General features: G+C 41.7%; 2 protein-coding genes and 1 long non-coding RNA gene across 3 annotated transcripts; all 3 read right to left on the bottom strand.

Annotated features, from left to right (window-relative positions):
- Positions 1–813: 813 nt before the first annotated feature.
- Positions 814–4,462, bottom strand: LOC141911319 (uncharacterized). Its single transcript, XM_074802318.1, has 4 exons — positions 4,331–4,462; positions 2,490–2,582; positions 2,256–2,413; positions 814–1,453 (listed from the first exon to the last, which is right to left on the bottom strand). The coding sequence occupies exons 1-4, from the start codon at positions 4,389–4,391 to the stop codon at positions 1,220–1,222; spliced, it is 546 nt and encodes a 181-aa protein (XP_074658419.1). The 5' UTR covers positions 4,392–4,462; the 3' UTR covers positions 814–1,219.
- Positions 4,463–9,248: 4,786 nt separating this feature from the next.
- LOC141911105 (uncharacterized) lies at positions 9,249–11,403 on the bottom strand. The gene has a single exon (XM_074802063.1). The coding sequence runs from the start codon at positions 10,620–10,622 to the stop codon at positions 9,546–9,548; it is 1,077 nt and encodes a 358-aa protein (XP_074658164.1). The 5' UTR covers positions 10,623–11,403; the 3' UTR covers positions 9,249–9,545.
- A 6,811-nt stretch (positions 11,404–18,214) lies between these two features.
- LOC141911358 (uncharacterized) lies at positions 18,215–19,148 on the bottom strand. Its single transcript, XR_012620024.1, has 3 exons — positions 19,091–19,148; positions 18,801–18,968; positions 18,215–18,670 (listed from the first exon to the last, which is right to left on the bottom strand). It is a non-coding gene; the product is annotated as an uncharacterized LOC141911358 (long non-coding RNA).
- Between the last annotated feature and the right edge of the window lie 5,787 nt (positions 19,149–24,935).

Consider the following 24,935-nt stretch of genomic DNA (forward strand, 5'->3'; position numbering starts at 1 on the left):
ATCATCGCGATAATGATGCGAGATGAAACAAATCCGACATCATAAACAATACAAAGAATCAAATCTGCTTTTAACTTACCCCATCTTTTTTTCTTGAGACCCAACATTAAATTTCAGATATCAATTTATAGCAGCCCGGAGCCTGCCTCCCTCGGCCTCGGTCATGCAGCCCCTCAGACACTCAATACATTGCCGATTTCCTTCTTCAAATTTTTGATCGTCAAGAATTCTCTCAAATAATTAGTTTGTAATTAAATAGACATCGCTCGAGATCAACTCGATGTTGGTTGAAATATTTTTTGTAACACTATTCATCAAGTCAGATATCACACTACTCGACTAAGCAAATCTTTAGTTCAGAGGAAATTCCAAAAGATGACAATCTGTGAATCTATGGGCGCTGTCTGGATAAACAGGGGTGCCCTAGGTCCAACTCGTTTTACTGCTGCTGAGGTGTCCTAGGTTCGAACCCGGTTTACTGCTGGAGGGAGGTCCTAGTTTTCCATAAAACAAACGATGAAATCTTATTTGTCCAGATGAATCTTTTATTCAATTCCGATAACCACAATTGATTTCCTAATTTGCATAATTGATACATATATTAAAAATATCAAGATTACATCAGACTTGTTATTTAGATAATACAGACCTATCTATAGATTATACATAAACATATCTTAGATTACAGACTTAATAACTACATTACATAGACTTGATATGTAGATTACTTAGACATCTTAGATTACATAGACTTGATATCTATAGATTAAATTACATAGACTTGATATGTAGATTAGATAGACATCTGTTATATTAAATAGAATTTATATGTAGATTACATGTATTTGATTTGCAGACAATAACCAGTAGGTCTAACGCGCTGACAGGACGTCTCACCATGCTATCAGGTTCGAATCCTGAAATGCAGTGGCTCACAGGACCCGGGCTTGAATCGAGAGTTAAGCCGGGTGTAGGTCGCAGTGAGTAACAAGCCGTCGCAAGACCGACCTATAGTGAGTTAACTCCTATTCAAACAGGGGCACGAATTTCAAACCCGAATTGTAGAACTGGTCCTGAATCGAGTGGCAAACGCGACTATGCTTACTAAGGCAATGTAACGGATCCACCAGGTGGCTCTAGTAAAGTAGGATTTAAGAATCTGTTTAAAAAGCCTAAAAGCGATTTAAAGTTTATGTATCACTAAAACTCATCACATATTTTAACCGTCCAGAAACTGCAACGCGCCGAGAATCACTCCAACAATTATTAACAAATTCATCCTGTAGATGGCAGCACTGTTACAATAGCTGAAATCGTCGCAGCAAAAAACATAGAAATTGTTAACATTTTGTGTTACAGAGCCACCAATGTGCACCAATTTACAATTCTCGTCAGTTTTAAGCATACAGCCTCGAATGTAAGATGTAGGGTTTTCGTCATCATTGGTTACCTTCTGAAATTAAGAAGATATACTGTCATTCGATTGATGGCGCTGAGACTAGGAGCTACACACGTGATCTCCTAAAGTCTACACTTTTCTGAAGAATTGCTAAAAAGTCTTCCTTACCTCATTTGAATCAGAGAAAAGAAAGAGACTCCATTCTAAATTAATTTCAACAATATGTTTCCATGCCTACCATTTGAAATTATGTTCAAATCATCTAAATTCATGGTTCGTTGGCATGAGAATGCAGGAAAAACATTGTTAGATTTTGAAAAATGGCTGATCTTTTCTCATTTCAACATGAGAAATGACGACTTTTTGACAATCCTTCAATACTAGTGTAAGTCAATGGATATAGAAACAATCGTACATATTTAAGGGGTTGTGTTAAAAAGTATCACTGCTTAGAAATTAACCCCATTTCACGAGGATTGCTGCGGGTGAGTTTCTATTTAAAAACGTTGGTTACACTTTGGAAAGATATTTCCTGTCTGTCACACCTGCTCTCCGCGCGACGTTTTGGTCCGTAATTTCGTTAATAATGAGTTTATCTGTACATATTATGCATCAATTTATCGAGTAAGGAATTCGCATTCAGAAGTAAATCATGAATTGGCATAAATTTGTTTGCGTTTTCATCTATCGGCGATCGTTTACCTAGCATACGCTCGCGTAATGCTGAAAACAGCTTTTGCGGCCCGTAACGTGGCGCCACCTACTGTATTTTGTTAAGCTAATGAATAGGTGATGACGTATCTTCGACTCCCGTAGCGCAGTGCATTACGAAGTTTTGAATAGACAAAACACTTACCACACAGGTATGATCAATGGGACATGCGGTGCCTTTTACGTTTGTCTTGTAGGACTCGAGCTTGTCGTTAACGAATTTCAAACCAGTCGAGGTACCTTCATATATAGATTTTTTACACTCATTCGTCGACGAAGAGTCTTCGATTGCAGAAATTCCAACTGACAACAAAAAGTAGACGAATTTACTTTATCGATGTAGAAAGTTTTAATCTAAATTTCTATATCCTAAACTCACCCTTTTTGGCGAAGGCATTCATCGCAGCGAATCCGTATGAAGAGCCATAATCGCGCCAGCAGGATGCGCATGTCAGATTTGAAAGAGCTGTTCCTGAAAAGAAAAAAATAAATCAGCGTCTCTAACACTGAATTGTATATATATAATTTTCTTACCAGCTGTGCTACGAGGACGTGGACAAACCGTGCGCGAGTCCACCCCCGGTCGACTAGGAAAAAGAAAGGGCGAAGAGAAAATAACCGAACAACTGGCTATTACTGGCTGGAAACCGCTCGTGAAAATGCTTTCCGCAGCGGTTTCAAGCTATGCCACCGAAAAAAAAAACACTCGCGAAAACGGTCAAACTGCGGTAGCGGTTTCCAGCTACCGGCAACAATTTCCAGTTATTGCATTGCAATAGTCCACTAGAAACCGCCAAACGCGTGCCGTTAAGCCGGGCGTACGTACACAACCACCAGCGATGATCGCCTCGCAAAGACCCGCCCACCTCGAAGGGACGTCGACAGTACAAAACATACACATACGCCCTTTAAAGAAAGGACCGAATGCGCTCAACCAAAACGCCGTCAAAATCTTTACAAACTCAACATAACGATGTCGGCAGAGGGTATTGAATCGCCTCCATTCTAACCTTTAATTTAACCTTTGAACTGGGTCCTAATCTATTGCCTTTTCTCGATACCGAAATACAAATTCCGTTAGAAACCGGTAGTGACTTTATATCTCGAGTGTACAGGAAGGCTTCCAACACAGGCCTACTTTTGATTTTCAACGCCATGTGCCCGTACAAATGGAAGATAGGACTCATCAATACCATGCTTTTTCGTGCCTACAATATTTTCAGTGATTGGACCATCTTTTCGGAAGAAATCAATTTCTTGAAAAATCTTTTTGAATCTAATGCGTTTCCTATTCATGTCATCGATCAATGTATCAATAGATTTTTGAAATCAAAACAGAACTCAGAACCTAAACCGAAACCTGTTGAAGATGGAATTGATCTATTCATTTCATTACCGTATATTGGTAACCCGTCAATCCTATTTGCCAGAAAATTGAAATATCTATTCAAAAGGAATTTTGAAATCAACATGAAGTGCACATTCACTACGACCAACATTAAGAATTTTTTCTCTTTGAAATGTGCTACCCCTAAATCGCTGAAGGCTAAAGTCATATATAAATTTAATTGTTTATGTGATATAAACACTTCCTATATTTGGAAAACTGAACGGCATTTGGCCATCAGGATTAAAGAACACAGATCAAAGACTTCTGCGATTGGGCAACATCTCGCAATTTGTCACACGTCTTGTGATCAGGAATTCAGTGACAACAAATTCAAAATTCTAGACAAAGGTTCATCTGATCTCGACTGTAAAATTAGGGAGGCCCTGCTTATTAAAGCGCAACGACCCTCTTTAAATCAACAATTATTTCAAAACGGCTCATCCTTTATCCTAAATGTATCCAAATAATTAGCTTGTAATTAAATACTTGGTTTGTAATTAGCTTAGAATTTAGCACTTGTAATTTTGTAACTTATTTTGTATATAAATCTGTAGTTTAATCATTTGATTCACTTGCATTTCACCTGATGAGGGGATATGATCCCGAAAACGTTTGTGTTAATAAACTGTATTTACTCATTAGAAAATGAGGTTTTTTAATGTTATCGCTTCTATGACTATTCGGATACTCAAACTCTCTTCCTAAGATATCAACGTAAGTTCGAACCACGATTTAAAATCTTTTCCATAAATCTTTACTTTTCACACCAGTAAACATCTAATCGACAGTTCCCCCCGCGAGTTTTCAACAAGAATTTACTGAGTAATTACCTTGAGCCAACAACAGAATCTGTAAAACTGCCGCCACAAACATAATCTGTAACTGATCCATCCTGTTATCTTCCTAGAGTCGTTTAGTATCAACTGTATAACTGCTGTCGTCTGTCTCCAGTAGAACTGCTGTCGTCTGTCTCCAGTAGAACTGCTGTCGTCCGTCCACACACGGGTCTGTGTCGCAGTCTTCCTAGTTTGTGCTGTTTTGTGGCCCTCGTCTCACCCCGGAAACTGCACAAGCTTCCCAAACAATTTATGATATAGAAATCTATTGATATATTTTCGCAATGATTCATCAGTCCAATCAATGTATGCTTATCTATGATTAAAAATTCCTGAACCTGGACTCCCAAACATTTCATAATTGTAAAATAGAAATGCCCCCAACAATGACACTCATCGACTGGCTAGGAAATATTCAAATGACAAGTGTTAAATGCAGACGTAGATCGCGGGCCCAGGAAGAAGAATTTCAATTGAATTTATGAAATAGATATTTGTGTCCCCTCTTCCCGGTTTGTGCTGTTTTGTGGCCCTCGTTTCACCCCGGAAACTGCGCAGGCTTCACAAAGAATTCTAAATCTATAGAAATCGACGTTAAGAATTGATTAGTTCAATCAATGAATTTATATCTGAAATGAAACTTTTCATTATTGTAAAATTCTTCCGACAAAATAGAAATAACCCCCATCAACTTCACTTTAGGACTAAGGAAATCATCTTAACTTCAATATCTTAACGAATACATTTCAAATATATGAAGTTGATATATCAGATATTCTACCATCATTAAAATGAATCTTAAACCTATTTGCAATAGACTTTCAACTAATTCAATGTGTACGGTTTGCGGACCTAGCTAAGTCGAGAGTCAAATCAGGGCGGGCAAAAATAGAATTTGGGCCGGCGCAGGAAAGCCCTGTTAATGCTAATGCGGATAGTTAACTGTGGTTAGGCGTAAATGGGCGCAGTAAAACGCTGTAAGCTAACCATTGCCATCGTGTGGCCTCTCATTTTAACCTGGTTAAGCCAATCCACGGATACGCCACTAACCACGGCTAGGCTAACAATGTTTTCCTGCGCCCGCCCGTTGGACCAAAACGTTATGTTGGGGCACACGAGCGTATCTTTTCGCCCGATCGCGACAAATTTATAAACCGCTCGTGTGGCCACTGACGGCGACGACGATTTCGTCGGCCGACTCGATCGCCCGGCGAATAGCCCGTATCAAACATGTTTGATACTTTCGCTCGATTATTTACGCCGTCGGATCGGCCGCAAAATTCACTCGTCTGCCAGCACTCGGTGAATTCCGCCGAGCGATCCATTTATATCAACCAATAGGATGCATTGTTGATATCATGCGACTTGTTAACCCTCTCGCACTAAGTGGCGGTCGCTGGACTTCGGTTCGCCAAATTTCGGTTTGATCGCTACGTGTGCCCACTCGTATCGGGCGTTAAATTCGTCGGCGAAATCGCTGGCGAATTTAATCGTCGCGCGATCGGCCGAATAAGATACTCTCGTGTGTCCCTTTAGACCAGGACCTCTCGGTTAGGTCTCAAGCATACTCAACGACGATACTCAGAACGGCAGGCTACAAATAACTTCGAAACTTGCCTCAAACTATACACAGGCCTATAGGTCGATAGCGACATGGAACACGGGAAGGAGATCCTCCCTCCTTACGGGTCAAACCGTAGTCATTTAAACAAACAGAAAAAAACATCTGATATATATTATGATTTGTAGTCGATATATCAACGTAAGTTCGAACCACGATTTAAAATCTTTTCCATAAATCTTTACTTTTCACACCAGTAAACATCTAATCGACCGTTCCCCCTGCGAGTTTTTAACAAGCATTTACTGAGTAATTACCTTGAGCCAACAACAGAATCTGTAAAACTGCCGCCACAAACATAATCTGTAACTGATCCATCCTGTTATCTTCCTAGAGTCGTTTAGTATCAACTGTAGAACTGCTGTCGTCTGTCTCCTGTAGAACTGCTGTCGTCTGTCTCCAGTAGAACTGCTGTCGTCTGTCTCCAGTAGAACTGCTGTCGTCCGTCCACACACGGGTTTGTGTCGCAGTCTTCCCGGTTTGTGCTGTTTTGTGGCCCTCGTCTCACCCCGGAAACTGCGCAGGCTTCACAAAGAATTCTAAATCTATAGAAACCGACGTTAAGAATTGATTAGTTCAATCAATGAATTTATATCTGAAATGAAACATTTCATAATTGTAAAATTCTTCCGACAAAATAGAATTAACCCCCATCAACTTCACTTTAGGACTAGGGAAATATTAAAATGACACATGTTAAATCTAGGCAATTACCAAGTTCGTGCTTTGGTGTCATTTTGATGAATACAATATGAACTAAGTTTGTCATAAAGCGGTTCAATGGACACGACTACCACTGACTAGATAATACCAGACTGACCCTGTACATTTTAACTTCAATATCTTAACGAATACATTTCAAATATATGAAGTTGATATTCTGATCTACTAGTCCTCATTAAAATGAATCTTAAAACTATTTGCAACGAATTTAATGCGTATCTCCGATTTACCGGTCCTAGCTCAAGTCAACCACAAATCACTGGTGCAAATTAATAGGAATTGGGAGCATTTTTACTTTATGTAGAATAAAAATATTTCAAACTAAATTTTCTCAACAAATCTATTTCGCAACCAAGTATGTGAAGTGTTTATAGAATCAGAATTATAACCAGAAAAACCTAAGGACAGTTTGCAGCAGCAGCAGCAGCAGCAGCAGCAGCAGCAGCAGCAGCAGCAGCAGCAGCAGCAGCAGCAGCAGCAGCAGCAGCAGCAGCAGCAGCAGCAGCAGCAGCAGCAGCAGCAGCAGCAGCAGCAGCAGCACCACCACCACCACCAGCAGCAGCAGCAGCAGCAGCACCACCAGCAGCAGCAGCAGCAGCAGCAGCACCACCAGCAGCAGCAGCAGCAGCAGCAGCAGCACCACCAGCAGCAGCAGCAGCAGCAGCAGCACCACCACCAGCAGCACCAGCAGCACCAGCACCAGCAGCACCAGCACCAGCAGCACCAGCACCAGCAGCACCAGCAGCAGCACCAGTATCATCAGCACCACCAGCAGCACCAGCAGCAGCACCAGTATCATCAGCGCCACCAGCAGCACTAGCAGCAGCACCATTTCCAGCGAGGCAAACTGTTTTTCTTGCTTACATTTAAATTCTAGTCATCAGGGATGATAAATAGAGGCTGCTTTAAACCACTGCTCGAGCGGATAAGATAATACTTCGAAAAGTTGCATGATTCATGACACTGTCATATGTTTGAGCTGCTCGTTTTATCACCGGGATTCGCGAACACGCGACCCCGATATTGAAAACCATCAGAAAATGCAAATACTTGACAAACAAGCGAGAATTTACCGACGAGTTCTTATATTCCCCCGGAGAATGGATAAGATACGGTGTTTGTAATTTATGGAAACTGTCGTCGCTTTTAACTGTCTCGTGAATACCATCAGTCTTGGAGGTGTCACTATGATTTCTATATAGGGTCAGAACTAATACAAGCGGTACTATATATTACATATTCTGCACCGTATATCCACCGACCAGACAAACGAGAATTTCTGAATCCTTGCTTGAATTTTGAAATTCCTTGCTAAAATTAAAGGAAATCTCCAAAAACGTAGCTCAGTTGGTTTAGGCGTGTTGCATCCACTATCAGTACTGGCAATATTTTCAATGTGCTCTGGCAACACTTCAAATGCCGTGTTCCCGTCATGTGGTTATTAAGTGGACAATCCAATAATGTTACTTTTGGGAGAACAAGATCATTGCTATAAGCGAGATAAGCGATTTTGAGTTCTGCTGGCTGCTTCCAGTGTGAGGGCAACACGTCAAAGACCATCGTCTCGTCATGAGGTTAGACGGATAATCCAATAGGATATTGGGAATCCGAACGACATGAAGCAAGAAAATCAAATATACAGACAAGTATCCGTTAGATAGACCGTGTACTTAGTATGAATGTCGTACGCTAGACACGGAAAATGAGCAATCTAAAAGCGATCGCGATTTTAAGTTGATCATGTTTGTATTTCAACGGTGGCTATATTTGAGATGAGATTCTCAGAATATTGAACGTCACGTTGCCTTAGCTACCGTGCTGCATATCTAATCTATTTCGATCCGCTATCGCGCAGTTATAAATCTGTTCGTTTTTAAACGAAAAATTCATTTGTTATCTCAAGCCCGCCGAAACGTTTTTTCCTCGTGAAAAAAACTTTTTCGACGTTTTTTGTTATGCCGTGTGCGGGGAAGCCAAAACACAAAACGCCGAACAGAAAAATGTTTTTCGCGAGAAATAAACTTTGTTCACGAAACAAACACTGCTTGATTTGCGAAAAACGTTTTGTGTAGTCGAAAAAGTTTTTCGCTCCGTGTCCGTTGTACGTTTTCTCGTTTGCGGGCAAAACGTTTTACGATTGTGAAAACGTGTTTTTCTGTTATGGCGAAACAAATGTTATGCCGTGTGCGGGGGGGGGGGCTTGACTCGTTTTTTATCGTTAAAATCCGTTCATAGTCCAATTACTCTCTGAATCGTGGAACCGAGCGGAACGCTGGAGTTCGTAATCGTAATTTCTACCTACGTGTACTATTAATAAGCTATATCGGGATATTATCGGCAATAGCGCTGAGTTGTTTTTGATGCGCGGTTATGAAATGATTGATTCTGCAATTTACTCGTCTGAAATCCTCTCAGGCTCGAGGCGAGCAGTGAGGGATGTTTTGCCGTCTGCTGAGAGCTTCCCGTCTCTCGCGTGAGTAACCAAACCATAGTACGACGACCCCGTTCAAAGCGACGGATTACGGTTCGAGTGAAAACTTCCCAATAAGTCACGAAGAAAGAGTTATTTATCATTTATTTTCATAGGATGCGACATACAAAGATACACACGATTCAAGCCATGACACACATTAAACTAGTTTCTTTGTTTCGTTTAATTCTGACCACTGGCAGTTGAGCAACCGCTAGAGGCGCTAGTAGTAGAATAAAGTTATTGCCTCCTTAAATACCGTTCGACGTCAATCGGGTACGAAATGACGTCATAAAGGGGATCTTTGAATGCAATGAATCTAGGTCAATGAGTTACGACATTAACATGGTTAAGTTACGTCATTAGGGAGATTTATGGGTGCAGCCATCTTATCCTCATTGACTTCGCGCGGAGGTCACTGAGTTCACGTGCGACAATGCGAAACCTCTATTCGTCACTCCGTTCTCCGATCCGAGCGTGCCACCAATGCACCCTCTATCGGGCATCAAGTCAAACATGGCCGACCGGAACTTGGCGCCGCTGATGACATATAGCAGGAAGTTGATGGCGTTGTTTAAGTAGGACAACAAATACAAACTTTCGTAAATCATGTTTTGCGTGTCGATGTTCAGATGATTGGTATAGCAAAGAACGTAGATCGCGAACGGGATCGTAGTGATCAAAAACGACGTATTCACCACCAGCAACATAACCGTCATACTAGTCAACCTCGAGCGCCGACTAGCGGCCGATGCCGACACTCGGTGGCTGTTGTACTCCACACGCTGGTTAATCCGGCGCATGCGCAGAATGATCGACACGTTACAGAAACTGATAATCAACCACGTGACCGAGTAGACGGAGAAATCGATGTAAACCCAGATATTATCGCTGAAATTGACGTAATGCGGCGGTGCGTAGCACCACGGTTTCGGGTCCTCTGGGACGTTAACAATAGTGACCGTTACGAACGCGTGGCTGTTTAGGGCGAATAACGCCAACGCCAAACAGCCGACCATAATCCCGGCGTGTTTTAGCGAGAACCATCGTTTCGCTTTAGACGGCTGATAAACGGAAACGAAACGCTCGATGGCGATCAGCGCTAGGATGCTGGACGAAAATTGCAACGTGAAATACATGAATACGGTTCTTAGTTTACAGATGGCAGCACTCTCTTCGTAGAGACTGAATCCGCTGATCGCTTTAATCCAAACGGGAAACAATCCGATCAACAAAGCCCCGTTATCGGAAAACGCGAGCACGATCAGTAACATGCCCGTTGTGGACGTTCTCAACGCTTTAATCGCTAACAGGATCAGCGTGCTGGCGCTGTTTCCAAATACTCCGAGAATCACGACGAAAATTGCCGCGTAACAGTTTAGAAACGATATATACGCCTCGACCGACGGTTCGCGAGTCGATCCGGGTTTTAGTAGCGTGTTATTCGTGTAATTAGCTGCTATGGTAGCCATCTTTAAAAGAGCAAAATCCGTTGAGCCTAAAATTGACAATATCCTATTCTTCAGCACGAAAAGCCATAGCAGCGATCTTTAAATCCGTATTATCCGTGCACCGATGAATCTCTCATTTGTAAATACGAATAGCTGCCATAGCGGCGATCTTTGATCCGCTTATGCCTATCATCACGGGAATATATCTCTTTTGCCATTACCGTTAACTGCCATAGCGGCCGTCTTTGATATATTCCGAAGATTTATGCGCCAATAGAGAAAAGCCGATATATTTTGTTCCGGTGTCTGGAACTACCGCAGACGTACACAAGATTAACTAGCCAGCGTAGTCGTTATACGCAATCCGGGAGAGGCTGTGACGCGGTGATTGCCGTATAATCGAGACACCCGTTACCGTAAAACGAGCGGAGGAAATTGCGTCGTAAATATGTAATTACGACTCATCGAAATTAATAGCGCTTCGATCGATGCGTTACGAATACCGCAAAATCAAAGCATAATGATAATTCCATCGAATAAAGGCTACTATATTTCTCATAAATTTTCGCAATTATGAGTCGTTGATATTGTCTCCTCTATTTTGTACTTATCGTCTGTTCTGAAGCCCTAAATGTAATCAATACCACAATAATATGGATCATGTAGATAGAGATCTTATATCATTATTTCCGTGTTCCTATTATGCGTTGATTTCAAATAATCAAATCTTTTTGTTGCTATTGCTGTATCATATAGCTATGACTGCAGAGTTCCAATATGCAAGTTACGAACTGATTGAGTCTATATCTATGACTGCAGTGTTCCAATATGCAAGTTACGGACTGATTGAGTCTATATCTATGACTGCAGAGTTCCAATATGCAAGTTACGGACTGATTGAGTCTATATCTATGACTGCAGAGTTCCAATATGCAAGTTACGGACTGATTGAGTCTATATCTATGACTGCAGAGTTCCAATATGCAAGTTACGGACTGATTGAGTCTATATCTATGACTGCAGAGTTCCAATATGCAAGTTACGAACTGATTGAGTCTATATCTATGACTGCAGAGTTCCAATATGCAAGTTACGGACTGATTGAGTCTATATCTATGACTGCAGAGTTCCAATATGCAAGTTACGAACTGATTGAGTCTATATCTATGACTGCAGAGTTCCAATATGCAAGTTACGAACTGATTGAGTCTATATCTATGACTGCAGTGTTCCAATATTCTAGATACGAACTGATCTGTCTATTTGTACCGTTTGTTTGTTTGTTTATTTTGCTATTTGTCGTGTCGAACCGGTTCTATATGGTAATAGATTACGGAACGGCAGACGATAAAAGTTCGACTGCTGGACGACACCGCAGGCGACTAACTCATAAAATATTCATGAACCGTTCCTCCGGTCAAAATGTACATCTTGATGAAACGTCAGTCGTAATATAATAGTAATTAATGCCGAGTAAACAATCTAACGATTTTTGTACCGGAACTCCCGCGGTGAAGGTCGCGTGGACGTCACTTCGAATGAAAGTCCGCGCCCGCTTTCTCGCTCGAGTAACGTCACGTTTTGATTGAAATTGATAGGAAAGAAATTGCTATTTGGGAAGGATGATAATTAATTCCCTAAACCCCGGAGATGCGGTTATCTTTACAAGGCGGATATTGTGCGTATAAAACCCTCGCGGGTATTGAAACGCTATTAGCCGGATTCCCGTGTGACCCGCCACTCTGCCATACCCTACTGACTAGCGTGTACTCAACAGATAAACAGATTTTTACGATACTTGTTTCCAGAAAACGGTACAGAAATTGTCGCGTTTATCCGTGGAATATTCTATAGTAGTTATCTAGAATTCTAGGATACATTCATCACCGATATCACACGCCGCAACAAGCTGGCGTTCTGTGCTTCTTTATCGAAATCCGATACCGCGATTTTATCGTGACCAAAAACCGCATAAACGTAACATTATCCAATCAAAACCATCAGTAACAATGTTTATTCATGAAAGCTTTCACCGACATGATGAAAGACGTTGAAATTTTAGAATTCTTTTGAGTCTTTTCTTTCGCGCTACGTAATCTTAGTTGCCATAGCGGCGCTCTTGATAATTAATTACCGAGCGATAACCGGAGATTCCTTTTTATCAACAACGGTCTCGACGAGGTCTACAGGGGCCGATTGCGTAACGGAGCTACGAATCATTAAACGAAAGTAGAAACTCTTTTTTACGCAAACGAACCGGCGAATTATGTTTCTATATATTGTTAGGTCCTGCCTGGATGTTCGGTACCGCGAAACGTAAATGTTTAGACAGCACTTTCAACAGAAAATCGTCAGTTTAGTCTTAACGTATAATGTATCTTATACTGGTATTCAGTGAACGTGCAACTCAACGTCGTCTGCGTCGATACGGGGGTAAATATTTGCCGACAATCTCAATAGTGTCGAGATTGATTAAGAGATTCCAGTTCCACCGAATCGGTGCCCGTTCCACGAACAACTTCACGCCCTTCTCAAAGATTAGGTCGCGTATTTTCCACCCTATCTAAACGGCAATGCGTACTTTCGCGATCTGTGAACGCTTCACAGCCTCGTCGAAGATTAGTAGTTCTACGCGCGCGGTATGTAGGTCACGTATTCGTCGCCCTATTCTACGTAAGGCAATGCGAATGATTGGTGAGCTGTAAAAACTGGTCTCAGTCACGATAACGAGATGGTAGCGTAGAGATAATTCAATGACGGTGGCTATCTGAAACTAATCCGTGCTGAAGATCTAAGATATAGCCTGCACGCACGCGCTAAGCCGGCTATTAACTCCAATCACGGACGACGTTATTTAGTAGAGATCCACGCTCTCTTCTGATGTCGTGACATAGTGATATATCGGATATCAAAAGTCTAATAACATTTGTTTTTTTCGTTGCTGAGTAAGGTTTTATGAACATTGACAATAACGATGGACCAGCAAACGAACTAAGTCAACTGCGCTTGTTAAGTACTCCGACACTAGACGGCGTTCGTTGAAGATTAACCATTCAAATATTCAAATATGTATATTTGAATATTCAAATCTAAATCCGGGTTCGTGAACTCTGCGGTGGGCCCGTTCCGGTTAGAACCTCCAGAGAGTCGACTAGCGGTGTCAGTCGCACGCCATATATGAATACAACCCTCTTGTGGCAGACTGCTATCTGTATCTATTAGTCCCGGCGGAGTGATTCCTGCGACTCCTCGAAGTTGGTGATAAAAATCCGGTGTATCGTCACTCCAGTCACGTGTACAGTATTTACACCGGAAGTGTGACGTCACTCGGGCGATGGCGCGTAATTCTGAAAAAAAAAGATAATCGATTCAACCGATTTTATTTTCAATTTATTTCAAGGCACGTACAATTCAAATAGACCAATTCTCCCCGTCCTATCAGTTAGAAAATTTTTGGATTTATAGCGAACGGGATGATTTAATCAGATAATTTACGATGGCCGGTTGCACACAAGCTCCAGCAGATTACAGGGTTCCAGTGAACGCAGACACAGGCGTTGATGCGACACTGTTGCTTGTAACGTATTGCATGTGTTATCCTGCGAATGAAGAGACACCAATCCCCAGTGTCCGAGCAATAAATAAAATCTCCTAATCAAATTTCTCTGTTTTCTGTCTCATACACGAAACGTCAAATAATTGCGCAGTTCGTCTGACATTTTTAATTTCCAGTCTCGCATTTTCCGCAGACGTTGAAAAAGACGACGCGTGAGATAGAACCGTCTTACCTGATTAGTGTCAGCGTTCACAGAACAAGCCTCAGATCTTGTATATTTGCTTGTTTGCCGGCGTAAAAAATAAACTCTGTCTCGTTTCCAAATCAACAGCTATTCGTCTGCCTAGAGATCGGCGAGATCTAACTAAATGAATGCCTGGCAGTGAATTATTGAAGCTGATGAATATAGATAGATCCCTTGACACTGGCTTGTCTTGTAAAAGCTGCAAAATAATATCGTAAACAGATGCTATTTATCACTTCACCAATCGGCTCCATAAATTCGGGAATTAGAGGTTTCAGCTAGATTCAAATAACGTATCATTTTAACGCAACCAGGGCCATCGTAACCATTGCATCGTAGGCTCCTGGTGTAATTCGAAATTGTTTGACAAGTTCCACAGTTCAGGACCCATTTCCTCTTATTTTCCTCTTAAAAACGGACTTATTTCGCTCAAGTCTAATTCATAATCATGGACCGAGGTCCTTAAATTAATATAAGTACAGTCTGCTGGCCAGCACTGGATGATTCACAACCATCTGACAGAGTAAATACCAAATAGTACTTAAAAATGTATATTGCGTGTGGCTTTGGAAGATATACTATACCGATACCTCAAGAGTTAGAATCAGTTATTCGATTAAGCCAGAACCGTGGAACATAAAACAAATTGATTGTCGATGAAAATTTGCTGATTTTAAATAACTAAAACAATTGAGATGAACGATGTGAATCCGAATCCAGTTCCACAATTCACGGTTGACAACGATTTTATGAAGTTAGGATTGGATTAGAAATCTAAACTAATTTTGAGTAATCTAATCTATATGAGAGACTAGTTTTTTTCCAGAATCGGAATCCGGTTCCACAGTTCATGGTTAATTTCGATTTTATGGAGTTAAACAGGGGCGGATTCTGGGTCAAAGAAAAACAGGAAAAAAAAACAAGTGAGATTACGAATCAGAATTCGGTTCCACAGTTTGAGGTCAACTTCGATTTTATGGAGTTAAACAGGGCCGGATTCTGGGTCAAAGAAAAAAAGCAATTGACATTACGAATCAGAATCCGTTTCCTCGGTTCGGGGTTGACTTCGATTCTGCGGCCTTAAAATGGAGCGACAATTCGAACATATTTTCAGGAATCAATACGGATAAACTCGACTTTTTCTTCATGAATCATCCTTTCGACGAGTTGAATTTGATTCAGTTAGAAAGAAAATGATCGATTTGATCCTATCTCCTCAAATAGCTCACAACTGTGGGACTGCTATGGAATGCGAAATGTTAACTTTGGATTGCATAAAAATAGAATAGAGCGAACATCTAAAAATATTTTGAGAAATTGAATTGATGCGATTAACTCGGTTTTCAGTTCTTGAATCAGAATGAATCTGTTAAAATTAAAAAATTAAAATGATTGAATCCGATCTCGCCGCAGAAGCCGTTATACCGAGAACGTACCAAATCTAACTAATCAGCTCGATGACGAAATGGTGACCAGTTCATCGCAATTGAATTCATATCGCACAGTTAGATTTAGAACGGAGCGTTCTAACTTGTAACGAGCCAAATTTAGACGGTTCTTAAATAGCGTAGTGGCTAAATACATAAAATCGAGAGCGTCCCAAATGGGTACGTGCCAAATCTAACTAATCAACTCGATGACGAATTGATGACCAGTTCATCGCAATTGAATTCATATCGCACAGTACGATTTACAGAACGCACCGTTCTGACTTGTAACGAGCCAAATTCCGACGGTTCTTAAATAGCATAGTGGCTAAATACACAACTGGTGGAACTGCTACGGTATGGGAAACTGTTGTTCGAATTTGTAAGTTACGTAAACAGAAAAATAAAAATACAGAACACGAGTTAAACGTAAACGTTATTGTAATACATACTGTTTATCTGCAGGTGCGAGTAGAAACATATATCATTCCAACGTTCATTATTTCCCTGCTCAACACCGGGTGATTTAATCCTTTACACCTTCACAATGAAATAACAGGCGGTTTTTTAATGATCAGGGTCCAATTTCAAGAAAAGCTTTTGAACTCAAAATCGATTCATCGTCGTCGCCTTATGATTGAAAACAAAACGAAATATTATTTTAAAATCTTTTAGGATTAAACTTCTTCGTGAAACTGGACCCAGAACCAGTTCTACGGGAAAGGTTCTGAAATCTAACTCTAACTCACAACTGTAGAAATGGATCCTGAATTCAGAGTTAACTCATAACTGTGGAACTGGATCCTGAGTTCAAAGTAAAGACTCACTCACAATCGTGGAACTCCGAGGACCCAATGCTCAGAAGACTCGTTTTGTCCCCGTACTTCCCGTTATAAAGATGCGGCAGCTGTAATGATTTATAACTGCGGTGGTTCCCGTCAGTTCTCTGCTGCTGCCAGACGCAGCTCGCGAGATCTCGCGCAGTTTGCCGGGGATTTCCCTCTCTGACGGCCGTCTCGTCTGCGGCTTTCGAAAACCATTAATTATTGTGTAAAACCAACAATAAAACGAGGAATGCATCAATCCATAAAATACCTTCTTATCCCCCGGATTGAGCGGAAACCGGATGTTCACGGTTACGAGTACTTCCGGGGATTTCAGGTAGCACCAAACTAAATCACGCGCTGCTGAGATACCAACCGCAATCGTTTGCAATCGTTTACAGAAAGTCATAACAACAAAACTGAACAAATAGCTTCTAATGGCCGACCCCATGGGCTGAGTTGCTAATAAGGATTTGTTTGGATCACTGAGTGTGTGCTTATGTGCACTGAATCAGGCAGCCCTACCCCGGCGAAGGAAAACCATCCGAAGTTATTCGGTACACGACCGTCTCAGTCCCCTGTGAGTGAAAGGGTTTTCAATTGTTGGTTTTATTTCGCTGCAAACTGGCGCGCCGTATTTTTTCATCAATGCGCTATAAGCTTGGTAATAAAGTCAGTACCAATTCTCTGAATCCCATGGATATTTTTTCGACATTTTGGTGACACGTGTTCCCGTTTATTATGTGAATAGTTTAGGTTTATTGTTATATAAATGGCAGGTTTTGTTGACAGAGACGAAACATAAATAACCAGCTAGCGGAAACCGTGGAACTGGAGTCGAATTAAACCCGCACAACTGTGAAACTGGATCCAACATGGAATGCATACCCACACAACTGTGGAGCTGGTTTCAGAGATAAATTAAACCCACACAACTGTGGCACTGGGTCCAGAGTCAACGGGGGAACTGGATCCACAAAGTCAAATTAAAATCCAACTGTGGAATTGGGTTCGTCCGTTTCAGCCCCCACGATTTTAGAATTTAGAATTGGGTATTCCTAACAAGAACTGATCAGTAATTTTTTCTTATCAAATATATAAACAATTGGCTAAGCAGTTTTCTATGTACAACCCCGCGATATTCCTAATGGATATTCCTAAGTAGAACTAATCAGTAATTCTTACTTATCAAATATATAAACAGTTGTGGCTGAAATAGCAGTTAATAACCGTGGAGTCAATAGCTCATTGTTATCTATCATTATCACTACATCACCAGAGACTTTAATAGCGATAAAACTGACAAACCGTCAATCATCGCCGAACATTTACCCAGATAAAACTGTATCGCTAAGTATCAGCACCACCAGCAGCAGCAGCAGCAGCAGCAGCAGCAGCAGCTACACAAACACTTTATCTCTCACGACATAAACTGTTCGGCGGTTTTTATTACCGCTTCGAGATTTTACAACTAACGATCGCTTTAAAACAACGCACACCAGAAACAAGATTATATTCCGATAAAATCTACGTTATTTATTACATTAGTATATAGTCTCCTTTCGCGGAAGTCGAAATTTCTTTGAATGTTTGATACCACACATCTACGTCACACCGGGCACCTGGGCACCTTAGAGAGCGAGTCAGGGCTCGACTGTGTGGTGTAGGAGAGTTAGAGAGCGGACCAGGGCTTGACTGTGTGGTGGAGGAGAAAAGTTAGAGAGCGGGTCAGGGCTTGACTGTGTCGTGGAGGAGAGTAGAGAGCGGGTCAGGGCTCGACTGTGTGGTGGAGGGAAGTAAAGCGGGATAAAGGCCTTGCCATTTTCGATGGTAGAGCTATTATGCGAGAATGGTATAAAGTAGTCTAGTCCGGTTCCTGGCCGCTAGGGGTGACGTTGTTTTGGGAACTTTTCAGCCAATCACCGAGTACGACCTTCACCTTGGCGCAAAGCTTCGGTTAGAATCAAACCAGCGGTGTCTGCTCCGCGTCTGGAAAAAAGTCATAGACGTCGACGCATCTGAAATATCAACAATCTATAGAGAAAACTAGGAGCAATCTGCTGGGAGTACGGGAGTGAACTCCCGGCTCCCTGAGGTCAACAAGCATGCCAACAATTATATCAACAGGAGGGAGATATATAAACACACCTCGACTTATCAAACACCGGCTCGATCGAATCGGCGGAGACCTGGACAAACGGAATGTCGAACAACTCGAGGAACGATGACAGATATCAGTGAGAGGCAGACGACATGTCTGCACGTACTGTCTATAAAACCAGACCCATTATACATACATGTATATACACACGCGACCTGCGGGCATAAATCAATCATGTATTCTCACGCGGGGATGAAAAAAAATCAATCATACCTATACAGACTGGTTACCGGTCTAATGGGACAGGCAACCAGTCTATAATATAAATGGAACTCACCTGCAGTGGCTTAAAAGCATCACCGCGACACAACACGCGTTCACAATCTCAATTCGTGTGTCAGCCACAACTAAATCCAACAGCTGATGCACATCAGTATCATTTACCATAAAAACTGTTCGATTTGCGTTAATGCAAATGAATTAGATTTCGTTAAAGCTTTTAATGATAGAGTGAATTAGTATCGGATAAACGTAGAAAACATCTGCAGATATCTTAATCGATCTGTAGACTCGTGTATCATCGATAGATCGAACGACAGATGTTAGCGACATAAAGTGGCGCATGCGTTATCAATACTATTGACTTCACTTAAACATAATAACGTACTCGCATTTGAAATCTATACCGGCCTTGCTGCCTTGAGATGAGCCGCAAATCATGATTATTATTGTATTTCTCCCAAATTTTCAAAACTATTGTTCTTTCTTTAAAACTAATCGGAGTCCATTTAGAATGTTTTTTTTTTCAATCCATAAGAGGTACGTAGACAGTGTCGCGGGCATCATGTTGAATAAAAAAGGAAAAATACAAATGCGCAAGAATAGAATGACAACATTCATTTTCGAACATTTTCAACATTTTCAACTTTTCGAAGACTGCTTATGATATGAAGGCTCTGATCAGTCAGAAACCTGCACTCTTGGACACATCTGCCAGACATCGTGCCGAGGAGTGCGCAGTTACCATGCAGTAACCACAGGAATCAGGCAATTTTATAATGATAGAAAAGCTTTGATATGCCGCGGCAAACAGGACTTTATCAGAATACGTAACATCGAACGTCGGGCACACGTCAAGGCGACTGTGGCAATCGAGGATCCACTAGGGGCGCTAGTGTGATGTCTAGTTTGCTCAGGTTACTATTTCTATATGTTCCCACATGAATATTCCGTTTATCCCTGCATGAAGTATATCTATTCCCCATCTATTCCCCAGGAGCAAAACTCAATCCGTTAATTTACGGTGGAATTAATTTCCTCGCTAGGCCTCGATTCGCGCGAATACATCGCTTGGTTTTCGACGCTGCTGGGGGATGTTTACGTTCCGAGCGACTGGTCGGTAATGATAAAACGGAAAAACCTCAGGCCGGAATTATGAATAATCATTTTGTCTATGAATATTTAAAACGACGCCAGATTTCCTATCCCTACAAGCTACACAAGACAACAAAATCTAAAGAACAAAACAATTCAACGAAACGTATGCATGTTCGTTTAATCTTTCATCAGATAAACACAGCTTGTTTCACCTCGCTATACTTTTAAAATTCCCAACTCCAGACGAAAAACGAGTCAGGCATAAATGAATCGGTGGTAACGGAAGAACTCAGAACATACACTTGAATTGTTAAGGAGCTGATATACAGCGAGGTTTCAGTTCCCCGAGAGATGTTTGATTAAAAGGAATCTGTTGGTGGTATAGGGGGAAAACGGAATAATTATCGGTCGTATATCTTCGCACTGAACGCGCGTGAGCAGATTTCTGAGAGCAGAGAACGCTGCGGACTCCGGACTCTCTGAGAGCAGAGAACGCCGCGGACTCCAGACTCTCTGAGAGCAGAGAACGCCGCGGACTCCAGACTCTCAGAGAGCAGAGAACGCCGCGGACTCCAGACTCTCTGAGAACAGAGAACGCCGCGGACTCCAGACTCTCTGAGAACAGAGAACGCCGCGGACTCCAGACTCTCTGAGAGCAGAGAACGCCGCGGACTCCAGACTCTCTGAGAACAGAGAACGCCGCGGACTCCAGACTCTCTGAGAGCAGAGAACGCCGCGGACTCCAGACTCTCTGAGAACAGAGAACGCCGCGGACTCCAGACTCTCTGAGAGCAGAGAACGCCGCGGACTCCGGACTCTCTGAGAACAGAGAACGCCGCGCGGACTCCAGACTCTCAAAACAGAATCATGAATGAAGTTTTGTCGACTCGACACGATGAAGCGTCTCTTTGCAACCCTTTCAGTGCTGACTAATTAATACTCTATAGAGCTGGAGATAATTTGAAATTTTTTGAAAATTCTACCCTAGTGTGCTGACACTTGGAGTAATCATTTGATTTTATAGTCAAATGATTACTCCAAGGTTGAGAATAACGGGAATACCACTATAGTGTGTCTACACTGCGGCGCGGTGTATTGTTAGTTACATAAGATTTCACTATGTCTGACAGGTGCTGCCATTTTTCAAGAGAGATAATTACTAATTACTCATAACACCAATACACCGCAGTGCGGTGTACTAGCAAAATTCAGCACCGATTTGTATATACATCGCACTGCGGTGTAGACGCACTGAAAGGGTTGAATATTTGTTAAGAAGGCTCGTTATCTTTATTTGGTCGGTCAGGGGCGCATCCAGATGGTAGCACGAGGAGCCCGTGCTCCTGTCGCAATTTTCTCGTGCCCTTTTCGAGAAACAACGGCAGTTGATTGTTTCGAAGCACCCATCCGCATCTGACGGGAGCAACACAGCAATACTCGTCCGAGATCTGAGCTTCACAATTGCGTTTAATCTGCAGGCAGAAAACCCAGTTAGGCTTACCTAATTCAAGATAAACATAGACGATTTGAACCAATTCGTGGCTGTGCGGTTGTGACTATCATATTTCCCGCGGTCTTCAAACAAGGTTCGAACGAGAACAAACACAAAACATCCTTAAAGCAGACTAATATATACATATTAAATAAAGGAGCTAATAAGAGGATATTATTAGCTAATAGGGGGATAATTAGTTTGTTCTCACGATGAAGTTTCGATGAAGTTAACTGATGCAGACAGGACATGATGAATTAATCTAAACGTCGATTATACATTTATTAGAACCGAACCAAACACGCTTCGATCCCGGTGATAAGATTACTGATTCGTTACGACATCTGCTGAAAGAATTGTCAAACAAAATATACATCTTCAGCAATAATGGGAACGAGTTGAGGCGAAATTCATTGTTCAATTATCTCTAGTTGTTCAAAAGATAACGGGTTTTTTGCCTTGAAGTCGAATTCAATTAACCAAGGCTTACGGAGCCAACAGGATAAGACGGAAAACGCTTTCAGTTGAATAAGTCCAACAATCAAGAATTCATTAGAATTCATTTCGAAAGAACCGAATTTTTGACTTTCTACTAAAAACCATCACCACGGAATTGAACTGATTAGTTTTTAGAGGAAAATTCGGATTTCCGTTTTAAATGATTTATTATAACTTTTCGATGGTTATTTTCAACAGACAGCCTCTTGATTGAGGGATTTATATCTAACTCTTCGTTCGCGACTCATTGCGATGTTTTTACCTCTCGTCGTCAAGTTCGTATCTGTCTTTCTATCGTCTCCTCGCTCTGCCCTTTTTTCTTCTCTCTTCTCTCCGTCTTCTGAGATGCAGAAAAAAAAACAGCGCAATCAGAAATTGTCAGGAATGTGTGTCTGTGGCCGGGATCACGAGAGATCACGTTATAAACGATGATTGATCGATGTTGGATCTGAATTCGTCGTATAGAGCAGGATTAATGAGACATCTGTTATTTCTATATCTACCTGAAAACTGTCAACCCCTCGTCGATTCTTTTCGGGAACGAGTACAGCTGAAGTGGAGGTTTTATGTATCTGACTGTCAGACAATTCAACCACAATCTTAACATTTCAGGGGTTTTAAGAATAGATTTTGTATGATTGTTACGATCCCTATAGTTGCTATGACTCCATCTAGTGGTTCAGTGTTTCAGAAAACTCATTGCAACTCATATGAAGCTCTTGTAATACGAGAATTATAGCGGGTTTATTGAGCCACCACACGTGACTGGTCTTCACACACCTGACTGGTCACCTCACACCTGACTGGCCACCTCACATCTGACTGGTCACCTCACTGACAAGACGAACTTACAAATCCCAGTCAATCACTATTGGTCTGTGGTTTAGTGGGTAGCATGCTCAGTCGACAAGCTGGAGGTCACCAGTTCGAGTCCTGTTAGGGTTAGGGTTATCGGTAGTACGGTCTAGTCCGTTTTACGACCCATTTTAGGGCCAGAAGAGCAGTGGTTATTATCTTTTTCTTTTGTTAAAACCAAACTACCTGCACATAATGAACTGTTTTACTCAAAAAATTCCAGGCTATGGTTGTGAATGAGCCAAAACTTCCACATATTAGACTATGTAATGTGATATAAAAGAATTCAATCTCTAGGTTTCGACGAAGTTAACCGATGAAGACAGGACGTGATTACCTAATCTCTAACATCGATTAGAACCGAACAAACACGCTTCAATCCCGGCGATAAGATTACTGATTCATTACGACATCTGTTGACGTAGTGAAAAGAATTATCAAACAAAATGTGCATCTCAATAACGGGAACGAGTCGAGGCGAAATTCATTGTTCAATTATCTCTTTGTTCCAAATATAGCGGGTTTGATATCGCCACCGAAGTCATATCTAACTGAGGGCGGCGTAGCTGGTGCCAACATAATTAGATGGAAAATGTTTTCTGTTTTGGCCGATTCCCTTGGGGACTCCTATAATTGAGGCCAGACTGGGTCAGTCAGAGCGAGCACCGCTTTATCTGTGGATCTAGGGAGGCTTTCGCCGTCGAGTTACTACAGATGATTTTTCCTCCAATCACGTACGCATTCTCTCACAATATCAATCCCACAGCAGCAGCAGCAGCAGCAGCAGCAGCTGCAGACGAAAGTCTTTCATCGGAGCAGACTATCAGATGAAATAATCAGCCATCAAAGAGTCGGTACCTGTGTCTACCTGCTACATCTTGATAAGAAATGTTTTGAAGTCGTAAATGCACCTAGTACTATAATGCTGAAGCTTCGTTTTATCTCTTAGAATAGCTCAATTTGCTGAAGCCCCCGGACCCACCAGTGACACTGACAATAAAGTTCAAAATGTTTCATCTAATAACTGATAATTTGATGAACGTCTCAGCTATATTCAGTCATAACATAAAATTACGTCGCGAAACTTGATTCGTCGAAGGAGACATTATTCCGGGCTGTTTTTGTTTCCTTCCGAGTGCGGAATTTCATACGATCTTGACAACACGTTGATTCCTCGTTGACAGACTTTGTGTCGATGAAATCTTGGTCAACGAGCTGTCAAGTGGCCGTCAAGTAGCCAGGTAACGGCTCGGCGCTTTCTGCCGATGGCAGTAGGTGTGTATCAATTACTGTTAGTCTCGCACAGCACTCAAACCACGCGTTAAAACGGTTAATAGACACTTATTCTGAAACCCTGCGATCTACCTAATGTTCCTCTCTTTTAACACCTCAGTCTCTCGCGAATAGCGGCAGAAAGTGTGCTATTGAAGCATTTTACAGTCACTGCACAAACTCTCAATAGAATCATCGTCTCAGATAATTCAGGATACGTATATCCGGTTCCTGTCAAGTTGCCAGTTACCGGATTTACCGGATTTTGACGCGTAAGAAACTGTTGTAATCAGAGAAGGGTTTTAGCGGGTGTTGTTTAGTGAATAGACTCACCACACAGCTCACTGGTCACCTCACACGTGATTGGTCACCTCACACGTGATTCCTTCTTAGTAATAGAGCATCCCCTATTTTCATTTTCAATTTTTCATATGCTACACTTCGGAGTAGAAGGTTCGTTCTAAATGTATGCATGATGATCAGTGAGTGCCTAAAAATGCTCAGAATGCTAGGAGTAGAATGTACGTCTCAATTTTCTCCCATTTCGAAAATCCTAGATCCGCCCCTGCTCCAAGCCCATGAGACAACCTAAAGCTTGCCCAACTTTTTGAAATAAAGCATTGCCGTAGTCTATGCCTAGGTGATTTGCTCCATGTCGTCTGCTCGAGGTGGGGATTTATCGATTAAT

The sequence above is a fragment of the Tubulanus polymorphus genome, chromosome 9 (genome assembly GCF_964204645.1).
Source record: "Tubulanus polymorphus chromosome 9, tnTubPoly1.2, whole genome shotgun sequence".
NCBI classification, from domain to species: Eukaryota; Metazoa; Nemertea; class Palaeonemertea; order Tubulaniformes; family Tubulanidae; genus Tubulanus; species Tubulanus polymorphus.